The 25,054-nt window shown below is 48.0% G+C and overlaps 1 protein-coding gene across 3 annotated transcripts in view; it reads left to right on the top strand.

Moving 5' to 3' along the window:
• The window catches only part of TULP4 (TUB like protein 4), a gene marked incomplete at both ends in the record, with an annotated part of 161,904 nt that overhangs the window by 123,347 nt on the left and 13,503 nt on the right, over nucleotides 1–25,054 (top strand). For all 3 annotated transcript variants that reach the window (XM_079716320.1, XM_079716321.1, XM_079716322.1), the window contains 5 exons: nucleotides 2,014–2,148; nucleotides 5,578–5,744; nucleotides 15,132–15,356; nucleotides 16,485–16,719; nucleotides 23,521–23,665. In XM_079716320.1, the coding sequence (XP_079572446.1) occupies nucleotides 2,014–2,148; nucleotides 5,578–5,744; nucleotides 15,132–15,356; nucleotides 16,485–16,719; nucleotides 23,521–23,665 (907 nt within the window). The remainder of the gene's footprint in view (nucleotides 1–2,013; nucleotides 2,149–5,577; nucleotides 5,745–15,131; nucleotides 15,357–16,484; nucleotides 16,720–23,520; nucleotides 23,666–25,054) is intronic.

Consider the following 25,054-nt stretch of genomic DNA (forward strand, 5'->3'; position numbering starts at 1 on the left):
GATGAAAAATGCTGTGCTGTTCTTATACCCTAATCTGTGGTGTTTCAAATCCCTAACGTTATTAAAGCCCCTAGCTTTAGTTGTGTGGGGAAAGGATTAGCTCTGCCCGTAGTGAAGGCCAGTACGCTGGGCTGGTATCCATGCCCCTGTCTTTTTTATTTCAGGCAGAAGGTCTGCGCTTCCTCAGTTCAGGTGAACCTGCCGCGCTCACCCCCCGCCCCCAAGCCTCACAGTGACGTTAGATTAGAGTAGATGACGTCGGAGTTTTTTAACATTTGGACCAGTAATGAAAGATTGTTTCAGACCCTTGGTGGGGATAATTCCAGGTTCCAGCTTCCTTCACCCCTTGCAGTGTGTCGCCCCCAAAGCAGAAGCCTTTGGTGTCAACGCTGGCCATCACCAATGTCAGCCCTCAGCGCTGGCCCACTCAGGGCTCTGGCTCTTCCCCAGTGTCCCATCCCCTGCTCCAACCTCTTTTTTTAAAAGGAGAATATGTTACGAATAGTGGAAGGAAAAGACTCCCCGTGGTCACCTGCTGCGGGACTCCGGGCAGCTGTGCTCACACTGCTGGCTGAGTGCCCTTAATGGGCTAAAGGCACCCGCTGGACAGTTTCTACCCTTCCCTGTGACTATGGGCATGTTCAGCCTGTGAAGGGCTGGTCCAGGGAGAGTATTTTTAACTTTCTCCCCCATCAGCATCTGCCCTCACTGGTACTCGGAGTCTTCTCCCTCTTGTCCCAGACGTGATAAAGTGTCATGCTTCCCAGAGACGTACACATATACATAGCCATTCATGCAGTTAGGGAGAAGGCAGTGTTCAGACCGGTAATGAAAGATTGTTTCAGACCCTGTGAAAAAAAAGTGTAGATTGGCGGTAGTGTTTCAGGATTGGTGGGTCTCGGGAGGGAGAGCGTTCTTCGCTCCTGGAAATCCATCACCTCGTGGGGCCCCAGCCTTGAGCGAAGTGCTCATCCTTCCTCCACCTCGTGGTGATGAAGCCAGTGTCTTTCAGCATTGGACTCAGCATCCTTTAAAAACAGAACTTTGCTAGATTGAATGCATATTTGCTTATCCACATTTATTAGGGGAAGAAACAAGATCCAGAGACCAAGTTGATAAAGCAAGTCCAGAGTGAGTCTAAGAGCAGAACGCAGTTCCTGGCTACTACTCTAACCTGTCACCCTCTTCAGAAGCAGAGGGCCAGTTTGGAGGATGACTGGGATTTGCCTTTCAGATAGAGCAGGGTGTTTCTTGGTGACCTAGGGAATTTGAGCACAGAGGTGGGTACCTGCAGCATCTTAAAAGTGAAGCAAAGGAGAGTCATAACTGGGGATCCTCCACAGGCAGGGCTGAGCACGGTGAGCGAGCAGACGTCAGGCTGGCCCGCCCTGGGTGGGAGAAAACAGCATCATCCCTCACGGCTCCTTCCTTAATGCACAGTCTCCTCGCACGCACAAAGCAGAGTTCCTTTCTGCTGGCTGTGCACTGGGTGTGAGCCACATCCGACCTTGGGTCTCTTCTGGTAAAAGCAGAGAGCTCATGGTGGCTGCTCACTTCCTATAATGTTCAGTGAAAGTGTGTTCAGTGTTGAAAGGCAGCTTTTCTCTGTACCTTGGACCAGGATTAAGAAAATGTTTTCATCCCTCTTCCCACCATCCTTATACGTTACGTGACATTAAAATAATTTATGTTTGCACATCATCAGAAACATGTAAACCCGTAACCACAGAGGTTAATAAACTCTGCACGCACACTCTCAGCACGGCATGCAGAGCCCAGGGAGCCCTGCTCGGTGCCCTCGGGGCTGCGGTCCCCACCGCCTCTCATTCCAGGGGGCTCCGTGTAGTTCCTGAGTGCTGTGCAGCGTTGCCTCACTTGGTAATGTCCCAGCCCAGAGTCTGATCTGCACTGTGGGGTAGTTTCGAGGCCCCCCCGCAGGATTGCAGCACGCGGGCCTGGATTCCGGTCACGTGCTTGTTGCCTCGTTTTCACTCAGCGCTTCTGTCCCCGCAGATGGTCCGGCGGCATATCCCACCCCAGTACAGAACATCAAGCCGCTGCTCACCGTCAGCTTCACCTCAGGAGACATCAGCTTGATGAACAGCTATGACGACTTGTCTCCTACTGTCATCCAGTCGGGGCTGAAAGGTACGGATCAGCCCGAGCGGCCAGCCTTCCGAGCTGGGCGTCACAGCCAGGCCTGTTGACCCCCGGCCTCTGCAGTGGCCTCTTCCAGGCTTAATGGAGTCTGTTCACTCCTCTGCTTAGCTGACAAGTCAATTCCTTTCTAGTCTCACCTTGAGGAGGGATTCCTGACAGTCCCCTTCGTCTTCACCTGCGCTTCTCGCCCCACGGCAGGAGTGATCCTCTCGGGTGTGGGCCGCTTGCCTCCAGCCAGCACTGCGGGTGTTGGGCGGCAGCAGCTGCCGTGCCTGCGGCAGCAGGTGACACACAAGACAGCCGAGGCCTCGGTGTGAAGGTCAGCGGTCAGGGTCTGATGCCTTCCCGAGGGACGTTAATGAAATGCTGTCTCGGGGGAAGATAGGCATCCGTCAGCATTCGCAGGGTTCTGAATTTTGTGCCTCTGATGAGTTCTTTGGAAAAACAGTTCTGTCTCTTCAGGGTTGAATGGTGCAGTGTAGAAATTCCAGGGCTACTTCTGGTCCTCGAGGTTAAGGGACCTGCTATAATCTGAATGGGAGCCATTGCGGGGTCCGGCGGTGGGGAGGCAAACCGGAACCTTCAGTTCAGCTTGATGCTGTCCTTCAAAACTGGCCATCAGACCAGAGTCCTGGCCATGTTGCTTCTTGTCTGAATTGTTCAGGAATGCCCGGGATATGGAGAATCAAGTCCACATACTTAACTGTTGATTGGCGGGAATGCATCGTACCTGCCTGCACACCCCACAAGCACTTAATTCTGTTTCAGAACTATTGGATATTCGTGGAAACAAGTTAAACTCCCTCTTTTAAGTGTCCCGTTTGCTGTTTCAAAACTATAATTGTAAGGAATTATTTAGCCTATAAATTCCGGAGGGACATGTAGACGTCCTTCTTTATTATCACAAATGGACCCGTTAGGAGCTGAGTAAGTTTCTTTTTACGATGATGATGAACTTAAATTCCTTGGACTTTTCTGTAAATTCTTTTCTGAATTTTCTGTCTTTCATGGAGCTAAAACAAAAAGGTAGTCATCATAAATTCTCTCATGTATTTAGTGATCCAAGCTCTACTTTTGTTCTTCTAAAATTCTGTTTTTAAACCTTTTAACCACGTTTATTAGTTGCATCAGTACCTGCCTCTAGCTCTGCCGTCCTGAACTTCGTTCTCTACCAAGTGTCTGATCGGGACTGAAAATACCATAATTACCACTCAGTTCCTTTGTATTCTTTGTAGGGTGAGTTTTTCAAATTTTTCACCATCTTGGAAACTGCCTATGGAAACTTTATTTTTTATTCCTTGGATGTATTCTTTTGTTCTCTATCAAACTAAATTATATTGGAGCAACCCTTCTAACACATTCCCACAATGGGCATGAGAGGATTGGGAACATGAAGGTGAGGTGACCTGGGGAGGCGACCCAAAGTACCCCTCCCAAATGTGAAAGCTCTTGACTTGAGTTTTATCCTAAAAATACAGGCAAATGTAGCATTCTTGTGATGACCTAACTAGAAATCTCAGTCCAATCTCAAAATGTTTTCAATCATTTATGCCCTCATGACACGGGATGCTTTTGCACTGTCTTCCCAATTTCAGAAAGTTAGGTGACGTTTCAGTAAACTGGTGTCATCCAGTAGGTGCTGCATGTAGGCAGTTTCTCTCTTCTGTCTTGGTTTCAGAATATTTCAGTCTTACGTGTGGTATGGACAGCAGTCGTATTTGAAAATTTATTTATTTTTGCCCACCACTTTATGGGATATGTTAGTAAATATTGGGAAGAGGTCGCCAGGTGCTGTCAAAGATGGCTCGCCGCAGCTTCTTCCATCTACGGTAACCTGTCCCATCACGGACAGGTCGGTCCTTTGACTCGCAAGGTGCAGACGGTCCCTGACTTACTGTGGTTCAACCTGGGGTTTTTCAACTTTATGACGGTGCAAAAGCGATATGCGTTTGGTAGAAACCGTATTTTGAATTTTGAATTTGGATCTTTTCCCAGGCTAGTGATATGCAATCCCATCCTCTCTCGTGATGCTGGGCAGCGGCAGCGAGCGCAGCTCCCAGGCAGCCCCGCGATCACGAGGGTCAAAAACCGATACACTTAAAACCACTCTGTACCTGGACATGTTTTTCACTTTCGGTACAGTATTCAGTGAATTATGTGAGATATTCAACACTTATTATAAAATAGACTTTGTGTTAGATGGTTTTGCCCAACTGTAGGCTAATGTAGGCATTCTGAGCACGTTTAAGGTGGGTGAGGCTAAGCTATGATGTCCGGAAGGTTAGGTGTATTAAATGCATTTCCAACTTACAATGGGTTTATCCAGACGTAACCCTGTTGTAAGCCAAGGAAGATCTGTAGACCAAAAGGGTCTAGTATTTCCTTTTTACTGTCTTGAAGAAACATCATCAGAGAACTTTTCCAGTGAAGAAAGGTGACTCCTGGTATTCCCCAGCTTGTCACCAACACTGTAATCTGTGTCATGTGCACAAGAACTTACAGTGCTGGGCCCCTCGTGGTCTCCATGGCCAGCCCTCTTTCCCACCCCTGTCAACTCCATTTTCATTGCAGATTCGTGGGGTTGGGGGGATTTTGCCTTGCTGATGTTTGCTGAGGAAGTTCTGCCTTGAAGAAAAATCTGCTGAGTATCCCAACTTCGGGGAATTGTGTTTTTCACACAGTGAACTGTAAATTGGTTCACCTCATTTGGGGTTTTTACCCTTTATTGTGACTTTCCTCTTTCTTGAGGATGCAGCAGGGAGGGGGGGGAAAAGGCTATTTCCCCTCTACCCATCTTAGGCTCTCAGACCAGGCCCTGTAAGTTAGACTGACAAAAAACTGATTGACCAGAGAAAAACACACAGAAGTTTAACAACACGTGCACTGTGTTCACCTGTGGAAGCACAGAGATGAGTAGCTCAAAGGGTTTAGATAGCATGTTAACAAAAGAACAGTACATTTTTTGGAGAAGTGACAAGACAAGGAGAAGACTTGAAGTTTCTAGGACAGCAAATTGTGGGAAGGTAAATATATGGGGGAGCTAACGGAAGATAAAGACCAGTTAGTAAAGTCTGTTATGCAGATTCCCCTGGTGTTGATAATGGTCTAGAGTTGTCACCAGTGGTTCATTTCTGTCCTTCCTGGTGGGGGACGGGTAGACACCTTCACAGATTTATGTCCTGCTTTTAGGCAAGTAGGGGGAAGGGAGAGAGCTTTTCTTCTATCTGCTTCTTCTCCATTGCCTTCAGCTCTACGTAATTCTCATGCCAATGTGACATATCTTGGGGTGCACACTCTGTTATCTTTCAAGGAAAAATAGTTCAGTCATGAATTCAGACTCTGACCAAGCCAGAGCATCTTTGCAGGAAAGCAAGGGTCCCACCCTCGTGCTGACCATTTTCCTCTTTCTGATTTCAGAGGTGGTGGCCCAGTGGTGCACGCAGGGAGACCTCCTGGCAGTCGCTGGCATGGAGCGCCCGACCCAGCTCAGCGACCTTCCCAATGGCCCTCTTCTGAAGGGTGCCATGGTCAAGTTCTACAATGTTCGCGGGGAGCACATCTTTACACTGGACACGCCTGTGCAGGTGAGGATGTGTGCCAGACAGCCGGCTGTGCCTCTGGTGTGTTAGTTTGCACCCAGCCTCCGTTAAATGCTTGTGAGCTGATTCTACTCACTGTGGTTACCTTTGACAGATTTTAATCTTTTGTTGACCTGAATTCAATTATGGGGTATAGACCAGAAGAAGTAAGGGAAAAAGAAGTTTTTGCCTGTTAACCAAAATACACCCATTTCCATTCCCAAACGAGTGCACAGTGAGTGAGCAGAGTGAGCTGGTGTTTATCATCATTCTGAAGTAAAAATCAGAAACTTGCAGAGAAGTAAATGCTGAATTTACATTTATTTACTCTGATTTTGTTTGTTATGCCAGTAATGTACTTCTACAGTTAAACTAAATTATTGTTAAACAGAAAGTAAAAAAGCTTAAAGGTGTTTAAGAAAGTGTGCACATGTGGGCCCCTTTCTACTTGTTTTTATTTCCCAGAAAGTTTTAGACCGCCTCATTTCTGGCCTGGATCAGTTATGGTGGAGGCAGAATTCTACTACAGTGGAGTGGAGTGTAGTCTGAGAGTGAGTTGACGGTTGATGGGGGTGATAATAAACTAGGGACTTATGTCCTAACCTTACCCAGCTCATCAGAGAGACAGGTATACCAGATTTGGGGAAATTTGTAATTAGGTGCAGGCATTAATTATTTAAATGTATCTTTTTTTTTTTGCGGGACGTGGGCCTCTCACTGTTGTGGCCTCTCCCGTTGTGGAGCACAGGCTCCGGACGCGCAGGCTCAGCGGCCATGGCTCACGGGCCCAGCCGCTCCGCGGCATGTGGGATCCTCCCGGACCGGGGCACAAACCCGTGTCCCCTGCATCGGCAGGCGTACTCTCAACCACTGCGCCACCAGGGAAGCCCCAATGTATGTTTTTTTAATTGTAGTAAAATACACGTAACATAAAATTTACTGTCTTAACCATTTTTAAGTGTATTACATTATTTTGTAACCAATCTCCAGAATTTTTTCATCTTGCAAAACTGAAACTGTCTATACCTTCTTGTTTCTATGAATTTGACTGTTCTATGTACCTCATATAAGTGGAACCATACAGTGTTTGTCTCTTTGTGTCTGGCTGACTTCCCTTAGCATAATGTCCTCGAGGTTCATCCACATCGTAGCCTGTGTCAGAATTTCATTCCTTTTTAAGGCTGAATAATATGCCATTGTATGTGTACACTACATCTTGTTTATCCATTCATCCATCAATGGATGTTTGGTTTCCTTCCAGCTTTTGGCTGTTATGAATAATGCTGCTGCGAACAGGGATATACAAATATCTCTTTGAGTTGCTGCTTTCAGTTCTTTTGGATAAATGCCCAGAAGTCGAATTGCTAGGTTATATGGTAATTCTGTGTCTGACTTTTTGAAGAGCTGCCATACTGTTTCATGGTGGCTGCACCATCTTACGTTCACCCCAGCAGTGCACAAAGATTCCAGCTTCTTCACGACCTCGCCAGCACTTGTGATTTTCTGGTTTTTTGATGATAGCCGTCCAAATGGGCATGAGGTGTTATCTCATTGTGGTTTTGATTTGTGTATCCCTGAAGGTTAGTTATGTTGAGCATCTTTTCCTGTACCTGTTGGCCATTTGTATATCTTCCTTGGAAAAAGGTCCATTCAAGACCCTTGCCCATTTCCTAATTGGATTGCTAGTTTTTTTTGTTGCTGAGTTGTTATAGGATTTAAATGTATCTTTTGACAGTGTAATATCTTCTGTGGGCAGATAAGCGTATTTGTTTGTTCATTTGTTCAAGCACCCAGCAAACATATTTTGAGGGGCTCCTATGCAGCTGGCCCTGAGCTCAAAGCTCTGAGTGCTAGTGCATAGACCGTGATGCGGGAGCCCTTCAAGGTAACAAGCTGAAATCAAGCCCTGGCCAGAGCAGGACAGTGTGGTTTTAAAGTGAGAGTCAACGTTGCCCAGGCCGCCTCTGCAACCCCGAGAGGCAGAAGTGGTACAGGCTGCCTGAAATGAGGAATTGGAGAGATTCATGTAGCAGAGAGACCAAAACTGGGAGGAATTCAGGCAACTGCGAAGGATGGTATAGAAATGGGCAGCCAGGGAACCTTGGTGGGTAGCATCTGCTCTGTGACCTGAGACTGGCAGGTAATATAAAGTCGTAGTAAGGCATGTTCAGGAAGGAGTGATAAACACAGGATGGGAAGCTGTGCTTGGATAGGAAGTGCAGATTCCTGTTTTAGAAGTGAAGTAGTTCTAGGTGATGAGGCAAACCCAGGAAGAGCTAAAGTGGAACAGAGGTGGGGCCATTAGCATGAGGCCACGGTGTGTGGCAGAATAAACGTAGATATTGGAGTCCCTATGGATTTGGGATTGAAGGAGAGATTACCTTGTTTACACAGTAATCGTTACCCTACTGCCAGGGCATTGCTTAATACCTCTGGCATGTATTACACTTTTCTATTTATTTGCCTTATTTTCTTAAAGTCAAAGACCACGGTTTGTTCATTTTTCTGACCTTCACTGTGCTTAGAATGTAGTAGAAGCTCGACGGCCTTAACCATTGCAAAAGTTCTCATCAACTATCCCATGAAATTAACATAGGTCCTGAATTTAAACCATTTGAGGCTCAGGGATAAGAGAGGGGCTTGGCTCACCTTCCTTTGGAGAAAGATATTCACACAGTGTCTCAGCATTTTAATAAATTGTTGACTCTTTTTTCACTTGAGGGTCTGTTTTAACCATTGGAAAAATCGCCTCAATAATATAAAGTTAAATAACGATGCTATTAAAAACAAGTACAATACTGATTATATGTAGCACCAACTTAACTGTTGTCTGTGATGATTCTAGAATCACGTGTTGTCTGTACTATGCTATTCAAGTTGTCCAAAGGCAGGAACATTTTTATAGCAGGAAGGAAGTTAGGCAATTTATTGGGCTGTTTATAAAAAGAACTAAATGCAGTTTAGATTGGATAATTTATTTCCAGGTTAATGAGATTGTAGGTTATTGCGTACAAAGCCGTTGCCCAGCACGAACTTGCGGCAGCCTCACTTTAAAACTGATTCTCCTGAGTTACTCATAACAGCAATGCCTGTGGCCGAAGCTCCTAGAAGGAAATACACTGTAATTTATTTTCTTTTCCTTCCTGTCGTAATTTAAAAGTCTAGAGTTGATCACACTAGGTGCTGTCTGTAACCATCTACATGTAATTGCATATCTGATCCTCTGACCACAGATTTTGAGGGTTAGCACCACTGACTGAAGTTCACAGGCTTCAGTAATTCAGGTCTGTGTGTTTTTTATTTGGTTGGATGGTTGGGTTTTTTGGGTGGGTTGGTTGGTTTGTGTGTGTGTTTTAGCTTTATGAACTTTTTTTGCATTAAAGGCAAGTTGGTGGAGTTGCCTTATATTCTGTAAGGTTCAGGTGTTGATGTAAGATATTTGGGTAAAAAATTAAAAGAGGAAGATGGTAGGTGTGGGAACCGAAAAATCAAGTGAGAGAGCGCATTTACGGTCACAGACTTCCGTGCTCTTGAAGGAGAATTCTTTAGCAAAACTATATTTGCCTTTTTTGTTGTTGAGAATTAATTGTACCTGTTCTCTCAAAGCTGCCACAGGTGTGCTTTTCCCATTGTTTGCTGTAAGTAGCTGAGAAAGTCCCTTCTGGGCTGTCTGCTTATAAAATACAGGAACGGCATGTTCTTTCAAAATGGAGATTTGGGCGACTGAGTCCTGAGCTAGCTTTTATTACTGCAGCTTAGTTGGTGGCCAGGTCATTGTAACTTAATATTCAAAATTGTCCATGGCTCCAGCCAACACAGTTTTACGGTGAACAGTCACCACCTGGGTCTATTTAAAAGTGAACTCTTCTGGAAGGCTTTCCTCCTGTGTACTCGCCTGTACAAACATTAAACACCCCCTTCTACCAGGGGCTGTGAAACATTTGAAGTGCATTTCCTCTAAGACAGAGATCCCCACCTTCTTCCTAGGGGAGCTCAGAAAGGAGGGAAAGCGATTGGGAGACAGGAGACCCCTCTGACATTCCCGGGGTCTCACTCCTCATCCCGGGGCTCCATCAGCCAGCAGCTGCGTACCTAGATGGCCTCTTTTTCTCTCTCTTGGGCCAGTGTAGCTGGTTTGACCCTTTTGTTGTCTCTTGACTCTAATCCTGCTTGAATAGCTTATCTTTAACATGGAAAGGACACCCTGCTTTTTATTCCCTTTTAAGTTTTTCGAGGACTTCACGCAGCGCACTGCTGCACACAGAAACGGTGGTGTGGTGAGGAAGCTTTCGAGTCCGGCCACAAGCGTCACCAACTCACTCATCTCAGGCCTCTGCTGAAACTTCCTGCACGGAAGCTTTCTCTGCTCCCCTGTCTGAAACGATCCAGTTGCTCTGTCTCTAGCTCCTTATCCTACTGTTGTTACCTCGTAGCATTCTTCACTAGCTGACACCATCAGGTAGTCCGTCCCTGTCACAGAGCCTGAGGCACTTCTCTCTCCTCCTCCCTCCTCGGAGCATCAGCTCTGTGAAGGCAGGGAGCTTCTTTTATTCCGTGTCAATCCCCAAACGGCCAGCATGTGTCTGGCCCACTACACACATTTGACAGGGATTTACTGACTGACCGATTGACAGCTCAGGAGGCGAGTACATGATTGGACGGATGCACGGCACGGATCGTGTAGCAGCAGGAGATGAGGTCGCGAGGTATTCAGCGTCTCTTCGCGTGCCGTAAGGGGTTGAAACAGGCCGTTAACCTTCCATGATGCTGTGGCAGCGGAAGTAGGGTGAGCAGACTAACCTGCTTTCCTCGTAAGTGGCTGGCGTCTGACACAGAGAGAGGGACAGCCTGACTGTCCATTGGCCGCTCCTCCCGTACCTCTCCGGCCCAGGGACACCTGGCATCGGGCCATCAAACTCACCAAAGCACCAGGTTCCCGCCACACAGATACTCCCCGAAATGCAGCTCGTTGTCTTGCCCTTTTGCCTTAGATCTATGTGCCGAATACCTACACAAATTAAGTTCTAGCCATCGGTTCTAAAAATAGTCATTTTGTGCAATTTGAGAAAGCGATGAAGTCCACACATTTACAACTGAGTTTCTCCCTAGCAGACGGCAGCTGTTCAAAAACAAAAACATTCATCTGCGGAGGCTGCGTCTGTGTGCACCCTCGCGTGTTCCCAGGTTCGCTGGAAGAGAATGTTGGACACGGTTCTCTTCCACTGCAGCTCATCCTGGTGGGTGGGACGTGCCTGGGGAAGATGCGCTTGGACGCGCTCTGCCGGGGGCAGTGAGCAGGGGATTCCTGTTCTACCTGCAGCGGTGGGTCCCAGGGGCCGGGGCCGCTGAATCAGGATGCCCCTTCCCTGTGTCTGCGGGCACGTGTGTTTACCACCGCCTTGATTCCTGTCCTTTCTGAGAAAACAGCATGCTTGTACTGAGGGCTTTGCAGGCTGGAGCGCCAGTAAACAGAACAGGAAGATGAGCACCAGCACGAAGTGAGACTTGTAAAAAGTAAGATGACGTGTAAAAAACTATAAAAGTATAAACAAGGTATAAAAGGATTTTGTTGTGTGTGTTAATTTTCTTATTTATTTATTTCCAGTTTTGTTAAGATATATTTGATATGGACACTTTGTAAGTTTGAGGTCTACAGCGTCTGGATTTGCTATACGTATATGTGGCGGTGTGATTACTGCCGTGAAGTCGGCTCTCAACTCCCTCATGTCACCTAATTACCATTTCTTTTCTGTGGTGAGAACATATAAGATCTTCTCTCTTAGTAACTTCTAAGTATCTGTACAGTATTGTTAACTGTAATCACCGTGCTGTGCATTGGATCCCAGGTAGTAGGACTTCCTACGGGCTTATGGGACTTACAGGGATCCTGAGAGGTCATGGCCCTACTTACTGGCCTCAGACTCAGTGGTAACTATGACAGTCAATTTCCCCATGTCAGTGATACCTCAGAATCTTCAGACAAGAGTATCAGCTTTCACTAGTTGTAAATTTTTCCTTACTTTTCTAATACAGCTTTAAGATTTATTATGGCAAAGGCACCAGTATTTATTTTGCTCCTTTATTATCTTACGTGGGGCATATGCTATAAAAATAAATTAAATGAGTGTAATTTCCCCCTTTGCTGAAATAAATAAATCATCACTGACTTGGGCAAGTAAGTGAATGCTGTACCATACTAGACTGTACTATAAATTCCTAGTGGTAGTGGTCTTGTGCTGCTCTTAGAAAAGGGGGTTTCCTGGTCACCTTGCTCCAGATAACAGGTCCTTTGAGACCCTGCGGGCATCCCTTCTCCAGGCCAATCATTCCAGGTCTTTGTTCCCGCTTCTAGTTTTCAGTCCTTTCACTCCTCCTTGCTGAGAATTCTCAGTTTTCCTCATGTCGCGATGCCGGGTGTGGAGGGCACAGCCCTTCCTCCGCCTCCTGCTGCTTCACGCTCACCGGGCAGCACTGCAGGCCCACGTGACCTGGGGGCTCTTTTCTGCCATAATGAGTTATTCCGGTCATTGTCCACTTGTGGTTTATGCAGCTCGTTTCTCCTCTTGTCTGTTTGCCTTTTCTACACATCCGTTGTTGGGTCTGTTTCTGAGTAAAATAGCCTTGACCAAGAGGATTAAGGGGAGAACTGTGGGGAGAATCTGGGTTCATGACTGTATTTGTGATTGACAGAGAGGCAGCGTGTTGTAGTAAGATGAGCATAAGCAGTGGGGTTGGGGGATGGGTGAGAATGTGCTCTCCTGTTGATCAGCTGTGAGTTACGTAGCTCTCTTAGTCTCCATTTCCACAGATGTTCACTGGGAATAATGATGCCTGTGTGGCAGAGTTGCGAGGATTAAATGAGATAGTATGGGTGCTTATTAAGATACCTTAATGTGCTACTGGAATGTAGTAAGTTTTTAAGACCTGATTGTTAATTTTTGTTAAGATGGATAGTGATTATACCAGTAATTATAACAGATAGGATTTTTACCTGTTTATAGACTTGAAAGTCTATAAAATGGTTTAATTCCTTTTTACAAAGCTATGAGATAACATACTTATCATAATGATAATCTTATAGAAGACCCTCCCAAAACATGTAATCAGCTGTTAACACAGAGGTAATTACTATGAAAAGCAAACCAGGAGGAGGGAGGGGAAGAGAGGATGAATATATGTGTTCTTGCATTGTGACCAGTGGGACATCAGGTAGATGGATTCAAAACTCATGGAAAATTGGAAGAAAGAAGTGTCTGGTATTTTTGCAGCCAGTTCCAACCAAGTCAGATTGTGCTAATTGGAAACGGTTCTCCATTATTTGAGCTGTAGGTTGTAAATATTATCTTCGGAGACTTGGGGGTTGGCACGGCGGTTTACAGCTTTAAGATCAAGCATGATTATGCTACCAATAGAGCTTTGTCCTAAACTGCACTTATGGGGGTTGGTCATACTGAAGAAGCTCTCTTCGTATATATATATTGTGTGTGTGTGGTACGCGGGCCTCTCACTGTTGTGGCCTCTCCCGTTGCGGAGCACAGGCTCCGGACGCGCAAGCTCAGCGGCCATGGCTCACGGGCCCAGCCGCTCCACGGCATGTGGGATCTTCCCGGACCAGGGCACGAACCCATGTCCCCTGCATCGGCAGGCGGACTCCCAACCACTGCGGCACCAGGGAAACCCTCTTCGTATATTTTTTATGTGTCGTCTGCCGTGTCTTCGGCAGTGATGATGTCTTGCTCTAACCTAACAGTTTCCTCTGTGGGGGTCTACCCCCTGTGAGGGATCCTTTTATAAAGAGGCCCTTCTTGGAAGTACTCTGAAGCCCCCAGACTGAGCTCCAGGCCCTATGATCCTCCTCCAGGGGACTGCGGCTGTGGTCCTACCCATCGGCTGCCCGGCCTCGCCATGATGGAAATGAAAGATGAGTTATCTTCAGCCTTGCATTTTTGTTTTGAATTCGAAGCCAGAATTAGCTGACCCTGGAGGCTATTTTAAGCAAGTGTCTTCATGTGTTTCTTTTATCTTGATGCTTGTCACTAAAGTGTTGCGAAAGTTCTCTTCCTGTTTCGTATAAAAGATCTGGTATCCCCACTTCTGATCTTCGAAACCCCTCAAGGCTTCATTAAATGAGAACTCCATCTGTCTGGATCAGAATGAACAAATTCTCTGCTGCTTCTCCATCACAACCCTCCACCTCTTTCTTTCTTGCTTGGCTGATCTTTCCTAGATGGCACCCCTGACCTTTGGATTTTTTTTTCCAGTGCAACCAGTTTCTAACTTGCATATTTGGATTCCAGCCTGCCTCTTCAAAGCAAATAATGGCCACAAACCCCTAGAGCAGCTGCCACAGGAACTGTGTCCCTCTCTCTCCCCTTTCCTGCCCCGTCAGCTCAAGGATGGCTGAGAATAACAGTGATAGAATATCTGTGGGTTATCGCCTGTGATGAGTCCAGAAGCACTCTGATTTCTTTCATCTCCTTTAATCCTCACAGCCCCCTTTTTACTCATGAGAAAGTACGAGACTTGTATTATTCCCTGGGTCATGAGCTTGTGACTCAAATCCAATGTTGATCTGACTCTGAAACATTCCTTATAGGGACAAAAGGGAAGGGCCATCTGGTCTACCTCCTCCCTACCTCTGCAAGCCTTGGAAACTACCCCTGTTACATGAGGATCCAGGTAGCCAGAGCCTCAGTAAGGAATACGGGTTACTGTGTACCCCAGGCTGTTTGCATCTCCTGGCAGAGATGTCATTATATGGAGCTAAGTTAGGTTTTATGTCACCAAATTAAATGAGATAATACATGTAAAAGAACTTGGTAACACTATTCCGGTGCTTTGTGCTCCGCCCTGGGGATCTAACTACTTTTCAATGAAAATACTGACTTTTTTTTTTCCTTAATTAATTAATTTTATTTTTGGCTGCGTTGGATCTTTGTTGCTGCGCGCGGGCTTTCTCTAGTTGCGGCAAGTGGGGGCTGCTCTTCGTTGCAGTGCGCGGGCTTCTCATTGCGGTGGCTTCTCTTGTTGCGGAGCACGGGCTCTGGGCGCACGGGCTCAGTAGTTGTGGCTCGCGGGTTCTAGAGCGCAGGCTCAGTAGTTGTGGCGCACGGGCTTAGTCGCTCCACGGCATGTGGGATCTTCCCAGATCAGGGCTCGAACCTGTGTGCCCTGCATTGGCAGGTGGATTCTTAACCACTGCACCACCAGGGAAAGCCTGAAAATACCGACTTTTTATAATGTAGGATTTAATATCCTCGATTGTGCTTTTTAAAACCAACATTCTAAAAATCTGTTAGATCATTTTATTTTGCTTGACACAGAGGGCGTGATCTTTCTTTGCTTTTCACAAGAGCAAAAGCTTACACATAGTCTCCCTTTCCTTCCCGGCAGCGCCCTATCATCTCCATCTGCTGGGGACACCGGGACTCTCGGCTGCTGATGGCGTCAGGACCGGCCCTGTACGTGGTACGTGTGGAGCACCGGGTGTCCAGCCTGCAGCTGCTGTGCCAGCAGGCCATTGCCAGCGCCCTGCGAGAGGACAAGGACGTCAGCAAGCTGACCCTGCCCCCCCGCCTTTGCTCCTACCTCTCCACTGCCTTCATCCCCACCATCAAGGTAAAGCCTTCCGCCTCCTCCTTCTTCACCCTGCTGCCTGCCTGCCTGCCCCGGAAGGACCGCCGGGAGGAGGGCGGAGGCAGGGAGACGGGCGAGAGGCCCAGAGCAGGACCACAGAAGTCGTGCGGCTCCCCAGAGTTCTGCCGTGGTACTCCCTGTGTGCTGTCTGTCCCTAGCGTTAGTGTCCATGGGGGACTCGCCTTGCGTGATGGATGTGAGCTTTCTTGTGGTAAAGGCAGTGTTCCGAGCCTGACTGCTGTGGCCTCCCGATGGTCAGTCCGTCCGTTCAGTCCTGACTTGCGGGCAGATGCCGCCATTGTTCCCACGTGAGACAGCGGGAAACGTGTTCCTAGCAGTCAGGTAACTCGGTCCATTGATAGTTAGGAGAATGATCAGGATTAAGCCCAGTTCAATACTCGGGCCTGCTTTCTCACCACTGTGCTGAGGAAGCTGACCCTGCCAGCACTCGCTATCAGCTGTCCTTTATACGGGTTGTAACCCAGAAACTAGTCTGTTCTTGGTGGGAGTGTGTGGAACATAGCTGCCAGTTGCCGTTCAAGGGTGGGTTTCCCCCTTAGCCTCTGGACCTCTGCACCTTAGGTTCTTTTCTGTATTCTCTTTTTTTGTTTTTTATCTTTGCTTCTAAGTATCAGATTGGCTTGTTGGTTACTTTTTTTCTAAAACATCAGAGTTTTAGAACCTGTTATGATGTTTTTTTTCTAGTTGGTTTACAGTCTTGGTTTTGCAATAGTGATTCTCAACCCTGGCTGCACATTGAAATCACTTGGGGGAGTTTTTAGAAAATGCACATGCCCAGGCTTATCCCCTGGAGATTCCAGTTTCATTGTCTGAGGTGGGACCTGGCTTAGGTATTTTTTAAAAGCCCCCCGGAGATTCTTTTTTTTTTCTTTGGTCATACCATGCGGCTTGTGGGATCTCAGTTCCCTGACCAGGGATTGAACCTGGGCCCCAGCAGTGAAAGCGCCGAGTCCTAACTGCTGGCATTCTGACACACACCCAGCGCTGCGAGTCCCTGTTTCACGGCACATAGTTAACCCTTCCTGAGCTGCAGCCAGTGCAGAGTACCAGTGGTGCCCACACTGTCTTCCTTCTGTGTCCTGCCTCCAGCCCCCAATTCCAGACCCCAGCAACATGCGAGACTTCGTCAGCTACCCGTCGACCGGCAGCGAGCGTCTGCACTGCACCATGAAGCGCACAGAGGACGACCCCGAGGTCGGCGGCCCCTGCTACACGCTCTACCTGGAGCACCTGGGCGGGCTTGTGCCCATCCTCAAGGGGCGGCGCATCAGCAAGTTGCGGCCCGAGTTCGTCATCATGGACCCGCGGACAGATGGCAGATCAGGTGGGGCCCCCTCCCCCGGAGGCACTGAAGCCCTGTCGGGTGTGGTTGTGGAATAGCCTTCCTGGCGAGCCGTGTGGAGGGGGAGCCTGTGGATGAAACGTGAGCCTGTCTGGGCTGGCCAGGAGCATCCCTGAAGCTGCTCCATTTCCAAAATCCCGTTAAAGTTAATGACTCTCTTAATGTGCTTTCTGATGGGTTTTTAACAGCGTTTTGTACGGCTTCCGTGTGGCCGGGGCTGTAGAGGCAGCGCAGGCTCCAGTCGGGGGAAGCTGGCATAGGCCTGCTGGGAATGGTGACTTCCTCTGTCGCTTACTCATCAGGTGTTCACACGAAGGGTGTGCTGTGGAGGCCGTCGGAAAGTAGCAGTGAGGTGCTGTCTCTGCCCCCCAGAGGGAACGATAGAGCTGGAGTTGTCAGACCTTCAGCTGCCCCCCAGCCTCCTGCCAGCACCTGGCTTCTGCTTCTCTCTAATCCACCGTTAACTGCCCTTTAGCAGACCTCCAAGGAAAACTGCTTGTTCACCCGTAGAGATTTTGGCACGGTGAACCACCCCTGCCTTCCAGAAACCCTCCTAGACTGGTCTTCATGACTCAGTGGTTTGTACAGGTGTTCTCTGCATACTTCTGTCTGGGAGCCTCAAGGGAAGGAACCGTGTTCTTTTTGTTGGTACCGTGTGTGCTAGCCCGGGGCCCCCACCTGGTGACTGGCATGGCCTGCGTGTCCCCACCAGCAGGACCTGCCGGCCCGAAGGTGCTGCCGCCTCCCTGTGGAGTCTTGCCCGTCGCCGTGTCCCTCAGGGCCCGCGGTGGTTGTCACGCCAGGGCTCTGTCTGGCCCCCGAATCCTGGGGGCCTGCGGGGAGGGAACTGAGTCATCGTGGTACCCCCGGGACCTGGCACGCACCTGACCTTGAAACGACATGAGCTGAATTGGGTTTGTTTCCGTTAGTTCATCTTTATTCTCTCCACTTCCCATCTCCCACTCACGCTCCCTCATTATGTCCCCAGAGCCACAGGTCGTGGGACGACCAGAGTCATCCTAGTGTCACAGTGCAGTGGGCTTTCTCAGCCTCCTTGCCCCTCTAGTGTTTTATATCGTCAATCCACCTCTGTCTGCTTTTCTTGATTCAGTCAGCATTTGTGGCAACATTCTGCTACCAATGTTACTGTATAACATTGAAAGCAGTACAGCCGTACTTACCTTAGTCAGTTCCTTTGTCTTCAGGAGCAGGGGGAGCAAGTAGAAGGAGTCGAGGCTGGTGAGGAGGTCGTGGAGGCAGGAGGCAAAGTGAGGAAAACAGGCGAGCAGTGGACGTGAACTTGGAAGGAAGATGCGTTTCAGGGGACGGTAAAAAAGAGGGCTGTTGACGATGAGCGTGGCCGACGAGGGGACGTGTGAAGCAGGGCTGCCCGGCACACGCGTCCCGGCTTCTCACGGGCGCTCTTGCCTCCCGGGGTCCTCCCGGGCACATGACTTCATAGAGCCTATGCTCAGGTGACATCTTGAGGGGAACTTGAGTGCAGAGCTTGCTTCTGTTCCCCGGGTGCATGAATTCCCTGCTGAAGAACAGGACAGAAGCCGGGGGGTGGCGGGGGGAGATGTTTTATTTTTGTAGTTAAAAGAAGTTAAAAGTTGTAAAGCAAAGTGATTCAATAAGGTGTGTTTGGTGCCTACTTTGTACACGGTCCTTGAATCTCCTGCAGCTGTGAAGCAACGCCAGGGCGTCTCTGCTTTCAAGGAGTTTATAATCCCTTTTGGACGGCAAGACAACACTCGAAAAGTTCATTTAAAAAGTCAAGATTTAAATACCTTGAGACAAAAATAGAAGATGTGTCACAGGCAGAATATGACTAATTGCCAGCTGAATGGTGAATGTAAACGGGTGCAGAGGAGGAAAAGCTCCCTGACAAGGAGAAGCCGGGAGTTTCTCATCGTGAGGAGCGGATTAACTCTTTCAAACCTCCACATCATTGTTTCTCACATGTGGTCCATGGGCCACCTCCCTGTAGGTCACCTGGAATACTTACTTAAATAGAGATTCCTGGGCTTGCCCCTTAGATTAACTCAGCGGGTCTGGAGGGGAGCCTAGAAATCTGCAAATTAATGGGTGGGCAGGTGATTGTTATGTTCTGACGTTTGTGATCCACTGTTGTAGATGTTCTCCAAGCAATTTAACAGAGATCTTCCTCAAAATTACTGCTGTATGTTTTTATAATAGATAACATGAATCCCAATAATTTTTTTAGGAAAAATCCACCAGTTCTCAAAAGGAATCCTTAGAGCTTGCGATGGACTGAACTGTGTGCCCCCCAAATTCACATGTTCAAGCCCTAACCCAGTGTTACTGTATTTTGGAGACAGGGCTTTTAGGAGGTAATTAACTCTGTCATAACGATGGGCTCCTAATCCGATCGGATTGATAGCTTTCGAAGACGATGAAGAGGGAGAGCTCTCTCTCTCTCTCTCTCTCTCTCTCTCTCTCTCTCTCTCTCTCTCTCTCTCTCTCTCTCTCTCTCTCCCCCTCTCCCTCTCTCCCTCTCACGCGCACGCTCCCCCCCACCCCCGCCATGTGCACACACCAAGGAGAGGCCATCAGAGCACATAGTGAGAAGCTGTGGGTCTGCAAGCCAAGGACACGGCCGTGCTGGCCCCCTGACCTTGGGACTTCTCAGCCAACATTACCGCACAAGCCACTTCCCCTCCTCTCGCTCCCTTTTCCTGTACGTGTGTGGAGAGCCCTGACTAGTACAGACTGTAGTACTGAGGAGTGGGGTGCTGCTGGAACAGATACCCGAAGATGTGGAAGCAGCTTTGGCGCCGGGTCCTGGGTGGAGGCTGGAGGAGTTCTGAGGGACACCTTGGGAATACGGAAGTGAGGGCGAGCTCTGGTAGAGGCTGGGCAGAGTGGGGAGCCTGTTACTGGAAACCGGAGGAAAGTGACTCACTACAAAGCGTCAGGGAGCGCGGCTGAAGTGTGTGCTGGTGTTTTGTGGAAGACAGAACTTGCCAGCCGGTGAAACTGGATATTTACCCCAGGAGATTTCTAAGTGGTTTGGAAGGAGTGGCTTGGCTCGTCCGGACTGCTTAGAATAAAACGAGAAAGGGGAGGACGAATTGAAGAAGGAATTGTTAAGTACAAAGGAACCAGAACTTGAAGATTTGGAAAATTCTCAGCCTTTCCACCCAGGACGAGATGAAGGCAGGCTGTTGGACATCTTGGATTTGCCAGGATGGGATGAGAGAGCTGTTTGTAGGAACGTACTCTGTTCTTCAAGAGGGAAAATGACCCCAGCGGTGATTCAGAGGTCAGCAGGGCCACTGCCTCGGTTTCAGCAGGCAAGACGGCCTCAGCCCAGAGCCTTGAACCCCAGCCCAGCGTACCACGGAGGTGACACAGAGTATTGAACCAAAGGGGATTTTTCTTGAGCCTTACGATCTAATGGAATTCCCCTTACTAGGTTTTGGACTCGCTTAGGACCCATCACTCTTTCTTTCTTTCCTTTTTCTCCTCCCTTTTGGAATAGGAATCCCTCTCCTGTGCCTGTCCCACAACTGTATTTTGGATGCACATAACTTGTCTGCTTTCACTGGTTCACAGCCGGAAAGGGATTTTGCCTCAGTGTGAATTGTACCTTGAGTTTCACCCACATCTGATTTAGATGATATTTACATGAGACCTTGGGCTTTAGATGAGAGTGTTGATGCTGGTATGAGGTAATAAGACTTTGGGGGCTGTTTGGATGGGATGAGTGTATTTTGCATGGGAGCTTGCCATGAATTTGAGCGGGGCAGCAGGGGTGGGATGCTGTGGACTCTGGAGTTTGGGCTCTTAGGGGTAATTAAGGTTGAACGAGGCTGTTGTAAGCGTGGGGTCCTGATCCAGTGAGACTGGTGGCCTTGTAAGACGAAGGGAAAGAAGAGATATCTCTCTCTTTCTCTCCCCCCCGCCACTACATGCACTCACTGAGGAAAGTCCTTGTGAGGACACAGTACAGAGGGGACCATCGGCAAGAAAGGAAGAGAGCTGTCACCAGAACCTGACCTTGCAGGCACCTTTATCTTGGACTTCCAGCCTCCCAAACTGAGAAAATAAATTTCTGTTCTTTAAGCCCATGCCCGGCATTTTTGCCACAAACCTCTTGCCGTAGACACCTTTGCTGTGAAAAATAAAATAACTGATTGACACTTTGGTTTGACAGTTTGGTTTCGGCTGGTTGAAATGCACTAGCATTTCTCCCAGTTAGCGACGTTACTGATGGCTTTATTGGGCTGACAGATGACGATGATTTGCCCTGAGAGTTGGTTTCTTGTTTTGAAACACACTACGTTGGAGGAGAAGGAAGCCGAGGGCCTCAAAGGTGCAGAGCTGAACCCATGTTTCTCGTAGAACTTTGGAACATCTATCAGCGGACATGGGACCGTATGCCGAGAACACGAACAACAGTGTAGGGGCTTTCCCAGCGCAACACAAAGCTCAGCCACAAATACGCAGCCTAGTATTTGGAAACCGGTTTCTCTCTCTCTTTTTTTTTTGGCCGCACCATGCCGCATGCGGGATCTTAGTTCCCCTACCAAGGATTGAACCTGTGCCCTCTGCAGTGGAAGGGTGGATTCTTAACCACTGGACCGCCAGGGAAGTCCCAACGTATCTCTGTTAATGAAGGAAGAAATTTGGCAAGAAAAAAAAAGTGCAGTGTCAAATGAGACAAATAAACAAGCAAAAAAAAAAAAAACTTATGAACAAAAGACCTGGAAGACAAGTGCTTAGGTACAACGTACAAAATAAAATCAGTTATTTGCACAGTGTTGCCATGAATCAATACGCATCTTAAATGCATTCACATATTTTGTATTTCACAATAAAGTCTTTATAATTTTGTTACTCACTTCTCATGTTTTATTATGTCCTTTCTAATGTTCCCCTTTCATTTTTCATTATTTTTTATGGCAAAATTACACACTAGGGAGACAGCTAATAAAGTAGTTACGAATGTTTGTGCCCCATCCAAAAAAGGATTCAGGTGTTGAAATTCTGACACCCAGTGGGATGGTATTAGGAGATGGGGCCTTTGGGAGGTGATTAGGTCATGAGGGCAGAGCCTTTATAATCATGAGATTAGTGCCTTATAAAAGAGCCTGCAGGAGGATCCCTGGCCCCTTCTGCCACGTGAGGACACGGTGAGAAGTCAGCAGTGTACAGTCCCGAAGAGGGCATGACCAGAACCCGGCCATGTTGGTACCCTGACCTTGGACTTCCAGCCTCTAAAACTGCAAGACAGTAATTTCTGTTGTTTATAAGGCACGCAGTATGTGGTATTCTATTACAGCAGCCCAAACAGACTAAGACTTCAGTGAAGGAAACGAGCAAACGGTATGGTATATAGCAGTGGTTAACAAGTGTAGGGCAGTGTTGGGTTGTGTTACTGAACTTGCTCAGGTCTGTGGACTGGCTCTGTGCTCGTGAACACGTGAAAGTGTTCTGTGAGCTCACATGCCTCTTTGAATCATGGCCACACTTCCTTTGATCCAGGAATAATTTGCGATTAATTATAAAGGAAGTAATAGAAAGCACTGCTCGGGGCGTGGTGGAACTCAGATGCACAGCACTGTGGCTTGCTGGGTGCCGGAGCTGTGCCTCCTGATTCAGGCAGCAGTTTAAGGGGGTGAGGTAGTGACGGGCTGGGCGTCAGCAGCCTCCCTGCCGAGTTGTTCTGCTTTGCCTCCTGTGGCCTCAGAGAGGCCCCTGTTCACAGATGTCATCTCCACATGCTCAGAAACTTAGCGCCGAGTTTGGATTAACAGACTCTTCCTTTCCAGTATAAACAGCCCTTTTGAACGATCTGATCACTCACGTTCTATAAATTAGTTCATGTGCCTTTTTCTATTACCTGGCAAGGCTCTTGGAGCCTGGAGGGATGAGGCTTTGTCAGCAAAGTGATTCTGAAGAACGGGGTACTTCCAGTCAGGGCAGAGCTGGGTTTTGGTGGGTGAGGGGCGTGAGGGGGTGAGGAAGGCAGCAAAGGAGAAGGGATTTGGGGAGGATGTTAAACGTGACTTCCTCTACTCTGCGGTTTCGTGACAGCCTGGTCTGTGCACATCATCTTCTGCCTGATGGCCAACTGGCCCCCATACAGGCACCTCAGCGGAGCCCACAGCTACCGCCGAATGTTCTACTGCATGGGTCTCCTTCCGGCCATTGCTCGAAGCAAGCCAGCAGCTCGGGCAGGTGGAAAAGCCAAGGCCCACCGGCAACCTTGTGGCACTTCCAAGACCACCTGGCATCCAGACGTAAACTTCTGGGAGTCCCTGAAACAGACCCGACGTGGGTCTTAGCCCAGAGCAGGCCTGGAACCAACAGGGGTCTTCCTAGGTCCCAGGTCAGCAGCAGGCCCTCAGGGGAGTCACTGAGGCAGCAAGCCCCTTGCTTGGCCTGGGTTCCGGGGCAGCCGCAAGACTGTGTGGCCCCAGATGGCTGCCTGGTGTGTCACGAGGTGCAACAGCACAGCCGTTTTGGCTCCAGCCTTCCGCACAGTAAACAGGGCCAGACTGTTTTGTACGATCCAGAGGCATTAAAGTTCATGCCCGTTTTGACAGCAGTAGAAGTCAGTGCCTACTTTTGCTTAGGAGATGTAAGAGTGTCAAAAGGCAGATGGAAAACAATGTTCTGCTCCTTTCTGTGTCAACCTCTAGACTTCAACTGATGGCTGTTAGAGTCAGTCTGTCCTCTGGTTTCTAGTGATGACCATTGTTAGGGTCTAATTGACATTGCTCCCCTAAATTTTGCTGGTTGGTGTCTTACCAGATGAAATCTATGGAAACAGCTTGATTTCCACGATGATTGACAGCTGCAACTGCTCAGACTCCAGTGACATTGAACTGAGTGATGACTGGGCTGCCAAGAAGTCTCCCAAAATCTCCCGAGCTAGCAAATCACCCAAACTCCCAAGGTAATTTCGGTCTTTAGGGGTGCGCTCCCTTTTTTGTGTCTCCGAAGGTCCCACTGAAACCAGCAGCTGAAGAGCACAGCCAGAGGGCGTCGTCGCCTTTCATCTGGAAGATCTGCCTGCAGTAACCACAGCTTCCTTCATCCTTGCCTTTGGGATAGAAAAAGACATCCAGGAGGAAGTCTGCTAAACCCGCAGAACTTCCAGGGGTGGTTAGCACCAATGGTGGGTGGCATGGGGTGGCCATAGCCAGGGAGCTTGTTTTACCTTCCAGTTTGAGAAAGGTAAGAAAAATGTTTTTACAGTGTATGTAATGTGTTAAAGAAAGTGCAAAATTACATGCCTATAATTCTGTAATAGGGAAGAAATAGTGAACTAAGAAAAATTGGATCCTAAAGTTTGTCCTAAGGAGTGGCAGAAAGCTGAGAGGAGGTGGAAGGGCCTATGGTGTTGTAGATAAGAACCCCACGTGCCCCATCCTGGCTCCCTGACGTGGACACCACCTTCCTTATCTATGGAAGTTAAAGGGTGGACCAGATCTTCACTAAGATCCCTGTGTGATGCTGTGCAAAACCAAGGTATAATTCACATAGATAGATTCCCGCCCGATCTTAAACAGATAAGCACGGTGTAGTTGATAAACCAATGTATCCACCACCCAGTTGAAGATGAGGTTTCTGTCACCCTGGAGAGTTCCCTGGGCCCTTCCTGTTCGATACCTGGTCCCTAGAGTAATCGCCGTTCTGACTTCTGTTGCCGTAGGTTGGTTTTGCTTGTTCTTGAACTTCCTATAGATGACGTCAAACAATACATGCTCTTTTTTTTTTTTTGGCTTTTTTGCTCAACATAATGATTTTGATTCATGCATGTCGTTGCATATATCAACAGTTTCTCTTTTTTGCTCTATGAAATTCCCTTGTTACGAATATACTATAATGTATTCCATTTACCAATTGATGGATATTTGGTAGTTTCCAGTTTGGAGCTATTATGAATAAAAACCACTGTAGACGTTCTTATACAAGACTTTCTGGGGACATATGCACTTGTTTACCCCAGGTATATACTTAGGAGGGGAGTTGCAGGGCCATGGGGTAGACGTATGTTTAACTTCATGGGAAACTGCCAAACAGTATTCCTAGGTGCCTGTACCATTTTAAATTCCCACCAGCAGTGTATGAGAGTTCTCACTGCTTCCATTCTTACCTGCAGTTGAAGGTCACTTAAAAAATTGTATGCATTCTGGTGGGTGGGAAGTGGTATTTGGTTGTATTGGGTTGGCCAAAAAATTCATTTGGGTTTTTCCATATGATCTTATGGGAAACCCGAACAAACTTTTTGGCCAACCCAATAGTTTAATCCTAGTTATCTCCAGTGATTAATGATGCTGAG

This window comes from Hyperoodon ampullatus (assembly GCF_949752795.1).
Source record: "Hyperoodon ampullatus genome assembly, chromosome: 12".
Classification (NCBI taxonomy): domain Eukaryota; kingdom Metazoa; phylum Chordata; class Mammalia; order Artiodactyla; family Ziphiidae; genus Hyperoodon; species Hyperoodon ampullatus.